Below are 10,473 nucleotides of genomic sequence, written 5' to 3'. Positions count from 1 at the left end.
CATTCAGCGTATCAGAGAACCCTATAGAAAAAATTCCAAGGTCCAATCTACAAAAATGTGGAATTTCGTATTTTTTGCCAGAAGACAAATCGCGGGTGCGTGTTTATTTGTTTTTTTTTTCCCCAGGGGTCATCGTATCGACCAAGTGGTCCTTATATCAATATAATTATATCAAATAATTTGAATTAAAAACATGTGAACTATTTAAAACAGATACGGATTTATTCAGCAGACAAAACAGAAAAATATATAATCTTATACACTATTATATGCTCACAAGAACACTACGAAAAATGAATGCTCAACAATGTGGAATAAGAGGAAATGGAATAACGGCACATAAAACTAGCGAATTGCAATTGTATTTTTCTCTTGAAAAGAGAATTTTTGAAGTCAAATGAACCAAAATCTTTTCGTTTGAAGTCCTGTAAACATTACGGTAAAGTTTCACAACAACGAAATATGTGTGTAACACACGCCACAGTATGCATACTCGTATATTTAAGCCTCAAAAGCTGGGGAGAATAGCTGAATTCATCAAAGAGGGAAGTAATATATACAGAAAAAGTACATTTTAACCCATAGTTTTTCGATTATTTTTCCTGGGGTTGGGGTAAGGGCTGTTTTTAAAGAATTGGGGATATCCCCCTTTCACCAAGCGACTTTTTCTCTGCGTGCAACTATCAGAAGATGATTCTTTTTTAGACCCGTACCCATTAAAAAAGGGAGACAAAACGATCTCTAAATATATACAAAATTACTTCGCCACTTCATATAATTTTTCCGTTTCAAATGAAAGCTAATGGCTGTGAAATGGAGATATAGCATTGTAATGATTTGAACAAACTAACTTATCAAACAAAACAAACACGGCTTAACTCGGGCAATTTAAGCGACTAAAATCCCTAAAAAAATAAATGAAAGAAGAAAACAGCTCGACACAGGAGATATATAATAATAAACAGTCAGCTAGAGCGCCATCTCCTTAAAACGAATCAAAAAAGGGCACAAAATTAACTCCAATCAATGAAAAACAGTAGAAATCTATTGCGGCTGAGGGAATGATGCTTGAGGCCATTGGTGAGGTGGCAGCATGGGTCCTTCAATGCTCCTTGGCATGCCAGCATTGTGTCTACAACAAAAGAAAATAGATCAGTTCCGCTTGACAATATAAGTAGAAAGAGTGAGAAATACTTTTTTGAAAATTAATAATACTTTTATTCGTTTTTTAACAGTAAGATTAACCGACGTTCAGTTGAGCACATCACTTCCCATATACGTCAAATTAATAAAATATTGATACAAAGAATTGTGGATCAAGGTACATTTTGAGAGAGCCGTTGCTTTGAGTGTTATAAATCAGCAGAGAACATTGAGAATTAACGTACTCAGTTCGATTGATTATACTGCTACACTAATCTGCTGAATAAGAAAGGGTTAAACAGCTAAGTGTAGTTCTACGTCATTATTTTTCCATTTTTCACGGAAAAGGTAAAGAATACGGCATTAGACTTTACAGTCCCTACCGGCGGTACTGATCACCGTTTCTTGGCCCTTCAGCCAGGAAATGTAATGGGGGGGGGGCAACCATCCTGTGCTTTCGCTCACCATTCCTGTTTACCTTCCCCAGATTTCTCTAGGTACCCATTTTAAGCTGGGTTGACTCTGACTGAGCTTACTGAGTCACGCCACTGAACCCTGTCCCGATCTAAATAATTGGGTATACTAGGATTCGAACCCTTGCCATCTTAGACAAAGGATCCTGAATCCAGTTCACCAATCCACTCGGCCAGGACGGCTCATAAAGACATCTACTAAAATTCTTCAAGGAAAGACATCTATTAAACTTTGCTTTTTTTTTTCTCTAGCACAAATAAACTCAGAACAGCTTTTGTTGAAGAAAAGAAGGCATGTTGCTTTTTAAACAGTTATTTGATTTTCCTAAATTTCTGGGATGACTTAATTGGAGACAATGGACCTTTTTGGCCTGAGCCTCGACTCAGTTTGATTAGCCCGTCCAACATATTTCATTCTTTGATTGTTTAGCACCTAGAAAAAAAGTAGACTATCACTATACAAATAAGGAAGAAGAAGAAAAAACTATAATTTGAACTGAATAAACAATATCTGACATAATTCACAAATTATTCCTCCTTTCTTTCTATTCATAATTTAACTAAGAGGTTTTTTGGCAAGGTTATACCTTTACTGCAGTAAGGTTGTACTTGTAAATAGCATTAATCACTTTAATGTATTTACATTTTATACAATACAAGGATATGACCCTTGCTAAAGCTCTTCCCTCAGCTGAATCAAACACTTGCTCATAATCTATAAAATTGAGGATTGAAGGGGATTGATAACTAAGGCACTTCTCAATTATTCACCTTAGAGTGAAAATTTGATCGACACGTCCACAACCCTTCCTAAAACCGCACTGTTCTTCTCTTAAAACTTTATCTACGACATGTCTAAGTTTAAAGAATATCATCATACTAAGTAGGTTGCTATTTATAGAAACCAGGCTAATGCCATTATAATTATCACACTCACTCCTATCACCTTTCTGTTACAGGGGTATATTTAAGGTTTTCTTAAAATCGCTACGTACTTCCCCTTTTTCAAAAAAAACATTTTTATAATCTTCAGTAACTTGTTTCTAACCTCATCAGGTGATATATCTTTGGAAATTTTATTCCGATTATTATATCGATTTCCCTTCTTCATAGAAATTAGGGTTTCCCTTTAATAGAATCTCGATAGAGTTTTTCTTTCTTTTTACCTCTAGGTTAATGAATAAAACATAGATTTTCATATTTTCGGTGTTTTCTCTTTTCGAATTCGAAATCGCCACAATTTTCTTTTCGCAACAAACTTTTACTTTTAAGACGAACCGAAATAAAAGTTACCATTTCTGAATCAGTGTCAGATGGCGATTTTTTTTTATTAACGTAGTTTTTTTCTAAGCACGTTTTTTAACTTTTGATTGCTATGGGGTTTGAATCGCTCTTTACTAGGTTGCAGTTACCGCTGCAACCATGATGTCCTGGAGCATGAAAAAGTGGCGTCAATTCACGAAAATATAGACAAGAGGGGACAAAATTTATTTATTTAAAACCAAGGGTAGCGGGAGTAATTTTTTTTAAATTTTCCAACAAAATATCATAATTGGCTTGTTAAGTGAAAATACCGAACAAGCGTATTTTCAAAACCTGAAGGGGGGGGGGAAGTCTAGAGCCGGGGAGTTTGGGCTGTTCTTTGGGATTTTCTTAGTAAATTTACAACTGTGAGAATTTTGTGTGTTTTTTATATAGAATGTTATAATCAGCAAATTATAGAAAATTATATCCAAAAAAGTAAGAAACATAACGAAAGCTGTGCTGATGAAAGCCTGAAACAATACTTACGGATAGTGGTGATGCATTTCATTCCCCATAGAATGCATCCCATATGCTGGGTGAGACATCTCAGAACCAGGCGGCAAAGCAGTGCCTAATAAAGCGGGCCCGTATCCCGGGTGGTGATGGCTACCATATGTGACTCCTGGTGGTGGCAAGGTTGGCTAGAATAGTAGTTGATTTAAAAATTGACGATTGAAAGTTGATACTAACTACGTTCAAACAGTTCATTCTGCACATTTCCTGTAGTTTAACTTTATTTTACAACCCGGGTATAAAGCAGTAAAATATAATGCTTAAGTTTTATTCTCCCAATACATCAGGCCTTGTTATACGAGCACCTGACCATGTCTCCTAATCCGGAGTCATTTGTTTCGGTGCATACTAGGTTTTGTAAAGTAGCAGATATACCAAATCCCTAAGATTTTGGAAGTTTCATTGACCAAGTTCAACTACATACTTAATTTTGGCCCACGCGCTCAAACCGTATTTAAACTTTTTCCGATTCCTTTTACAATTTTTTTAAAATTCCTTTTTTATTACCATTTTATTTTTGATCCAAACCTTCGCCTCAAAACAAATTCTTGCGTATGAGCCCGGTTTCAGCACCCCTTTTATGGCCGTGTCAGACCAAAGTTTGATTCTTAAAACATTCAATTTTTAAGTATTTAAATTTTGGCAAATCCACAGATTTTTAGTAGCTTCATTTAGAAAATAAGAATAGAATATATTCAAGACAAGATAGCAGAAGAAATCTTTTTCTAATTATAAATAATGTCCCAAACTAGAAAATCGTGCAACATAAAGTACTTTTCTAATACTTAAAACACCTAGTACTTTTCTAGAATACTTAGATAGAAGATCATTTTCGATCCTTGTTCTTACATTTTTTTGTTGCATTTTTAATAATAATGATAAAAATAACACACAAAAGAGCACTTGTTCATAAATTTTCTCCAATCTGGCGTATTATCTCAAACCATAGTAAGGTTAGGCACATTCTTTTAAATTTATGCAACACCTTTTGTGCAAAAAAATCACATAACCAAAATATCGACTATTATCGATTTCTCGTCAGACGACTCAGCAATAAACTGATAGCAGAGACAATAATAATAAATCAATCAAAACTGCGGACGTTTTCTCTGTAAATATCGTAAAAATCACTCTTTTTGGGTGTTAGTTTTCATTTGTAAAAATAATTACATATTTTATGCTCTGACCTGAACTCCAATTTGAGCAACTGACAAAAAGTCAAGGCATTTATAAAAGAGAACATGGTCTATTTTTCAGTAAATAAAAATCTTTGCTTTAAATTGTATTGTATTTTCGATGGTATCTAAGACATAGAAGTGATTCACAAGTCAAGAAGAAGTTCAAAATGATGCCTGCTATATATGGACCAGAAAGCCAAATTTATGTGCAATACTTTATGAGATATTCTGAGTCACCACGAGGTTTGTAGTAGATTGACCACACCCAGGGTTGCCAACTACCTACTTCTAAAAAGAGTACAAGTCAAAAAATTTGCACGCATCCCCTCTGACTTAAAAAAAGTGCATTTCACAGGAAAAGAGTGCAAGTTGGCAACCCTGTATCCTTCTTCTAACTGCCCTTCTAACGAAGTTGCCAACTACAGACGATTAAAACGAATGAAAACTAACACCCAAAAAGAGTGATTTCCACGATATTTACTGAGAAAAGGTCCATAGTTTTGATTGATTGATTTATTATTATTGTCTCTGCTATCAGTTTATTGCTGAGTCGTTTGACGAGAAATCGATAATAGTCGATATTTTGGTTATGTGATTTATTGTTTTTTGCGTTATTTTAGATGTGTTATACATTTACTTATTTTGGTTGTTGCTTAGCTGATTATTTGTTAAAAACAAATAAGAAATCCATTTCATTTAAAACCTGAGTGATGTATGCTATAGAGCTGGGTACATTTAGATTAAAATAGAATAAACTTATTCCCTTCAATAGCAGCTATGTGCCAACAAGAACACTTCCATTAGTAAAACAAAAAAAGATGACAATAAAAAAAGAAGTAGTGACTGCTACTTACCTTATTTTACCTCCTTACTGCTACTTATTTTAGATGTGTTATACATTTACTTTTTTTTGTTGCTTAGATGATTATTTGTTAAAAATGTTAAACTGATTATTTGTTAAAGTATTTTTTGCAAAAATGCAAGCAAATGTTTTTTTATCTTATTTTTTTTCGGGGTGGCTAATACTAGTTTAGTTGCCATGTTTTCCTGTTTTTACTAAATTTTACTTAAACTTGAACTACGTTAGTTATATCTTATATAAATTTGATGGACCAGAATCAAAATAAGGAAAAGAAATAGAAGAAATAGTACCTGTTCCGAAGGATAATAGGACGGCTGAGGTGGTGCCACAGACCCAATCGGCTTCTGGTAAGGAGAATACATTGAATTAAAAGGAGATTCTCTCATTAAGTTATGGTACATATTTAACGATTCGACTAGCTCGCTGTTTAGTTTGGTCAAAGCAAAGTGTTTTCTGTCGATTCGATCCAATTCTGCGTCAATTAAAGGAGCCATACTGTTCACTTGAACTAAAATATAAAAGAAAAATTAATTACTGAATCCTGCAAAATAAAAAAAAAAAAAATATTCCGTGAACGCGAATTTTAAGTCAATGAAGCTAAAACTAGACAAATTTAAAAACTTGATTTCAGCCAAATAATGAACATCTTGAGAACATGTTAAAAAAAAGAAAGCCTTAGGTCATTTTTATAAGTATTTCTTTTGACTCCTTACGTCTAATCAAGGTCTATATTAAGAAATCACCCAGTTGAAATTTAAACATATTGACGCAAAAATACAGAATTTTGACTGGTTTTGATGCTGTTTGTTTATATATTTCTTTTTTATTATATTTTCTTTTTTATTATATGTATATGTTTCTAAGACTAAATGATACTTCATGCGACATAAAAAAAAGACAAGCAAATTTGCTCTCCAAAGGAAACTAGAACAAAATATCCACGAAGTTGACAACAAAACTTCAAATATCATCACCATTACACGCTTATTTACATTTGCTCATTATTACATTATTACTGTTTGCTCATTATTATAGTATTACATTTGTTCATTATTACATTATTATTTGCTCACTATTATTACCATTTAATCATTATTACGTTATTATTTGCTCGATATTATTATTGTTATTACCATTTGCTCATTATTACATTATACTTCAAATTTGGAAACTAATTTTTTACTAAAACTATGTTTCTCGTAATGTTTATCAGTCGTCAGGCTTTTCGGCTACTTCTTCTTTGGAGTTCATCGACATTCCACCTTTGAATACCTACTCTTTGATGAGTCTGATCCGAGGACCTTCTTAGATATTGTTATTTACGCTGGAGTGACGCTACTGAAAGAATTCTTAACTTATTTGAATACTCTTGATTCTGATCTCCAGTTCGCTTTAGAATTAGAAGGTAATTCTAAGTGACATTTTTCGGATAAGACCAAGCTTGGCGGTTTTTTTCTTTATAATAAACACAACCCCAATGACACAAACTCGTATTTTTCCTCATACTGTCCTCCTTTGTTAAAAAGAGGAGCGGTAATCACTCCAATTGGCCGAGTCCAGCTGGCTGGTTGGCCAGTTGCAAGTTGCCCGGGTCCTACGAGTTAGCTTGGAAGATTATGCAGCTGAAAATCATTATGAAAACTTAACTATCTTAACGATATTTTGTTCTGCAATGGTTATTCCATCGCAATGATTAACGATATTATAGGATAGACGGAAAAGGTGCTTCATCATCTCAGTCTTCACCTGCTACTATATGGGAGAAAAAGAAATTTTTCACCATCTTACCTTACATTCTGAAACTGAAAGAAAAACTTATGGATAACTTTACCAACGACAGTGAAAATTACATTGAATTGATTTAATCATTAAGTAGAAACTTGCAAGAAAAATGGAGAATAAAATTTTTCCTGAAAAAACCCTTCGTATGCATCTATGAGGTTTCTGATAGCAGCAGGCGACAAATTAAAAAAAGAAACGTTAATGAAACGTCAACAAAAGAATAAGCCAAAATCGTATGGCACCAAACAACTTGAGAATTGATAATGTTTGAATTTTAATCGAAAAGTATTATAAATTTTACCCAATTACTTTTGCTTATTCATTTTCACGGTCGAATGTCGCAACGTGCCTATTGTTGCTGGAAAAGGTTCCAATTGTAGCAGAGCAAAATTTATTTTGGATAAAACTCATAATTCTGGCAATACATGACGGAGTGTAGAATAAATTCTCTTACGACATGTGCAATGCGAAGAAGGGAGGATAGTGAGGGCAAACAAACTTGCAAGATTTGACACCAAAGACTAATTCCAAACTAGGCCCAAAAACAATCTCCCCAGCAAAAATCAAACCAAATGCTTATACTATTTCTAAAGAAGGGGCCAGTTTTAAAGGGGGGGTCAAGAAGGGACAGAACTAAAAGGAGAGGAGTAGTATATCTTTCAATAGCCACTGTCTGCAGGTAAGTACCCTTTAATCTTCAAATAAATTTCGAAAAAGGGCTTAAAACCTTTCAAATGTTCTCGAATCAAAATCGAAAATGCACATCTGGAACCATCATGGGTAAGAACCTTCTTAAGAAAAATCAAAGCCCCCCACGCCATCTCGAACAAAAAAATAATTATTTTTGCATGGAATGCGCTGATGTGTCTACTTTTCCCCCTTATTCCCTTAAAGGTGATCATGTTATGTCGAACCAGAATCGGTAGTCGTAGAATAATGGGAAAGGGCTCATTTGTAACAAGATCACCATATCTAGGGCCCTTTCTCAGTAACAAAGGACATTGCACCACAGTATAGTTGTATTTTCTGCCATTTTGCGCCACTAAACGTCAATTCCAAGAGATTGGCTTGAAACCCCTCAAAATGTTCTTGAATCATTATCGGAAATGCACTACTGGAATCTTCATGGATAAAAACCTTCTTAAGGAATATCCCAGCCCCCCCCACGCCACCTCGAGCAATTGTCTCGTCTTTTTCCTTATATCCCTAAAGTTGGTCGTGTCGAACCAGAACCAGTAGTTGTAGTATAATGGGAGAGGGCTCATTTGTAACAAGGTCACCATTTCTAGGATACTTTAGAAGTAACAAAAGACATTGCACCACAATATGGTTGTATTTTTCTGCCATTTTGCACCACCAAACTCCATTCTAGAACTGCCAGTCGATTTTCCAAGCTAAAAAATTCTAAACAGGATGTTTCGTGACGAAGATGTGGTTCTACCCTCAAAAATGCAGTCTTGATACAAGAGAAAGAAAAATCTTAAAGCGGTTTTCGGGTATGAGCAGACCTAAAATGCATACCGGGACAAAAACAATTTAATTTTGAAGTCTCAGACACTTGTAAGGACACATTACCTTAATGTCACTTTCAAAAATCGGCTATGATAATTAAAAGTGCGACATATACCAGCTTTTTAACTTTTCAGAAAACTGAAAAATTTGGGAAAAGCTTGTCGGCTGGGGTAGCTCTGAAGGATGAGGCTAGTGGATATATAGGGTTGTTAAGATTTAGCAAAATAGAATAGAATGACCACATAACTGAGGAAAGATATATGAAATGTAGTGGAATTTATTCAAACCAAGTCTACTTGGAGAGAAAAAAATCCAATGGCATGAAGAGGGGAAAGAAAAAAGCTGGGCTTGCAACAAACATGTGAAATTCCACTGTTACAATCATTTCAATAAATTTTCTGAGTGCTAAAATAAGGTGCCCAATGTGACCTGAAATATTGTTTGTGCTTATGAAGAAGGTATTGCCTCTGATTCCAAAGCTTAACCTAAGGAGTTATTCACCCTAACCCTAAGAAAATATGGTCCTTGTATGATATACCCAGTACCAGACATTCGTCATCTAAGTAGAACCTGTTTCTCTGACACTCAGTCCTAATAAAATCTACCTACGTACAATAAAAAAATAATGCTTAAGAAACAAATTTAGGTTATATATTAGCACATTATGGGAGGGTGGGGTTAACGTAAAGAGGGTCTGCATGCCTAATATGTTAGGTACAATTATTCTGCATATTTTGTAGTAAGAATTGTTTTCTAACTTCACATTGTCCAAATGCTTTACCCCCCCCCCCGTAATGTGCAAATATATAATCCGAATTATATATTTTCCATCTATTCTATCACTTCTCTTTGTCTTTTCTCACGCCTACTGTCTTGTCTCAACATATTCTAAACCAATTTTTTATGTTCTTTTCAGCGGTATGAATTCAATCTAAATGCTCCGAGTGAATCCAGAATTATTCTTTTTTATAGGATATGTCTCCTTTTTCTCCTAAGGATAAGGTTAATCCTTGGCTGATAATCGCCGTGCCTTCTCAAGACCAGAACACAATTTGCGCTTTAATGAAAAAAGCAAACAAATGACCGTGGATTTGTCAGTTAAATTGACATATGCTGACATTTCTTCGTTAAGGTTTTGATAATTTTTCATTTATGAAAGTAAGGAGGATAAAACATTTCAAAAATATTTTGTTTTCGCATTGGATGTGTTTGGAGAAATTATGGACGTGGGACGGGGCGTTAGTTAACCACCAATCACTCGACTATTAAAGAGGGCACTAGCCCTTCCAATTTTCAATTCCTTCGATGCGAATTCTCCTTCAATACGAAGTACACTGGTCTAAAGCCAAAAAGCAAACCACCAAAAAACCAAAAAACCAAAAAAAAAAAAAAAAAAAAAAATATTTTGTGCCCACATAGCTCTGCACTGCCTATGATAGGTACATCACCTAAGCAGGATTATTTAATGATTAACTCGAAAGAGTTTCGAGCAATAAAACGACATTGAACAGTCAGGAGAATAATTCCTCCATAATGGGATTTGAAAATAGAAAATTTCTGCATTATTTACATTATTAATACTAATATGACAAGCTGACCAACAAACGTTAATTCCCAAAAACTTCAACAAAAACACAAGAAGACATAGACTCCTTAAAAAAATAGGATATTTTTTTGGGAAACATCCTAAAAAAACGAAAAAAAG

At 34.3% G+C, this 10,473-nt stretch overlaps 1 protein-coding gene across 1 annotated transcript in view; it reads right to left on the bottom strand.

Annotated features, from left to right (window-relative positions):
- Positions 1–203: 203 nt before the first annotated feature.
- The window catches only part of LOC136031660 (signal transducing adapter molecule 1-like), a 61,417-nt gene continuing 51,147 nt past the window's right edge, over positions 204–10,473 (bottom strand). The window contains exons 7-9 of the mRNA XM_065711329.1: positions 5,765–5,982; positions 3,408–3,562; positions 204–1,132 (exon numbers count right to left, since the gene is read on the bottom strand). Of these exons, the coding sequence (XP_065567401.1) occupies positions 1,045–1,132; positions 3,408–3,562; positions 5,765–5,982 (461 nt within the window). The 3' untranslated portion in view covers positions 204–1,044. The remainder of the gene's footprint in view (positions 1,133–3,407; positions 3,563–5,764; positions 5,983–10,473) is intronic.

The sequence above is a fragment of the Artemia franciscana genome, chromosome 10 (assembly GCF_032884065.1).
Source record: "Artemia franciscana chromosome 10, ASM3288406v1, whole genome shotgun sequence".
Lineage (NCBI taxonomy): Eukaryota > Metazoa > Arthropoda > Branchiopoda > Anostraca > Artemiidae > Artemia > Artemia franciscana.
Note: the sequence above shows the minus strand (reverse complement) of the source record. Positions and strands in the feature narration are given on the sequence as shown.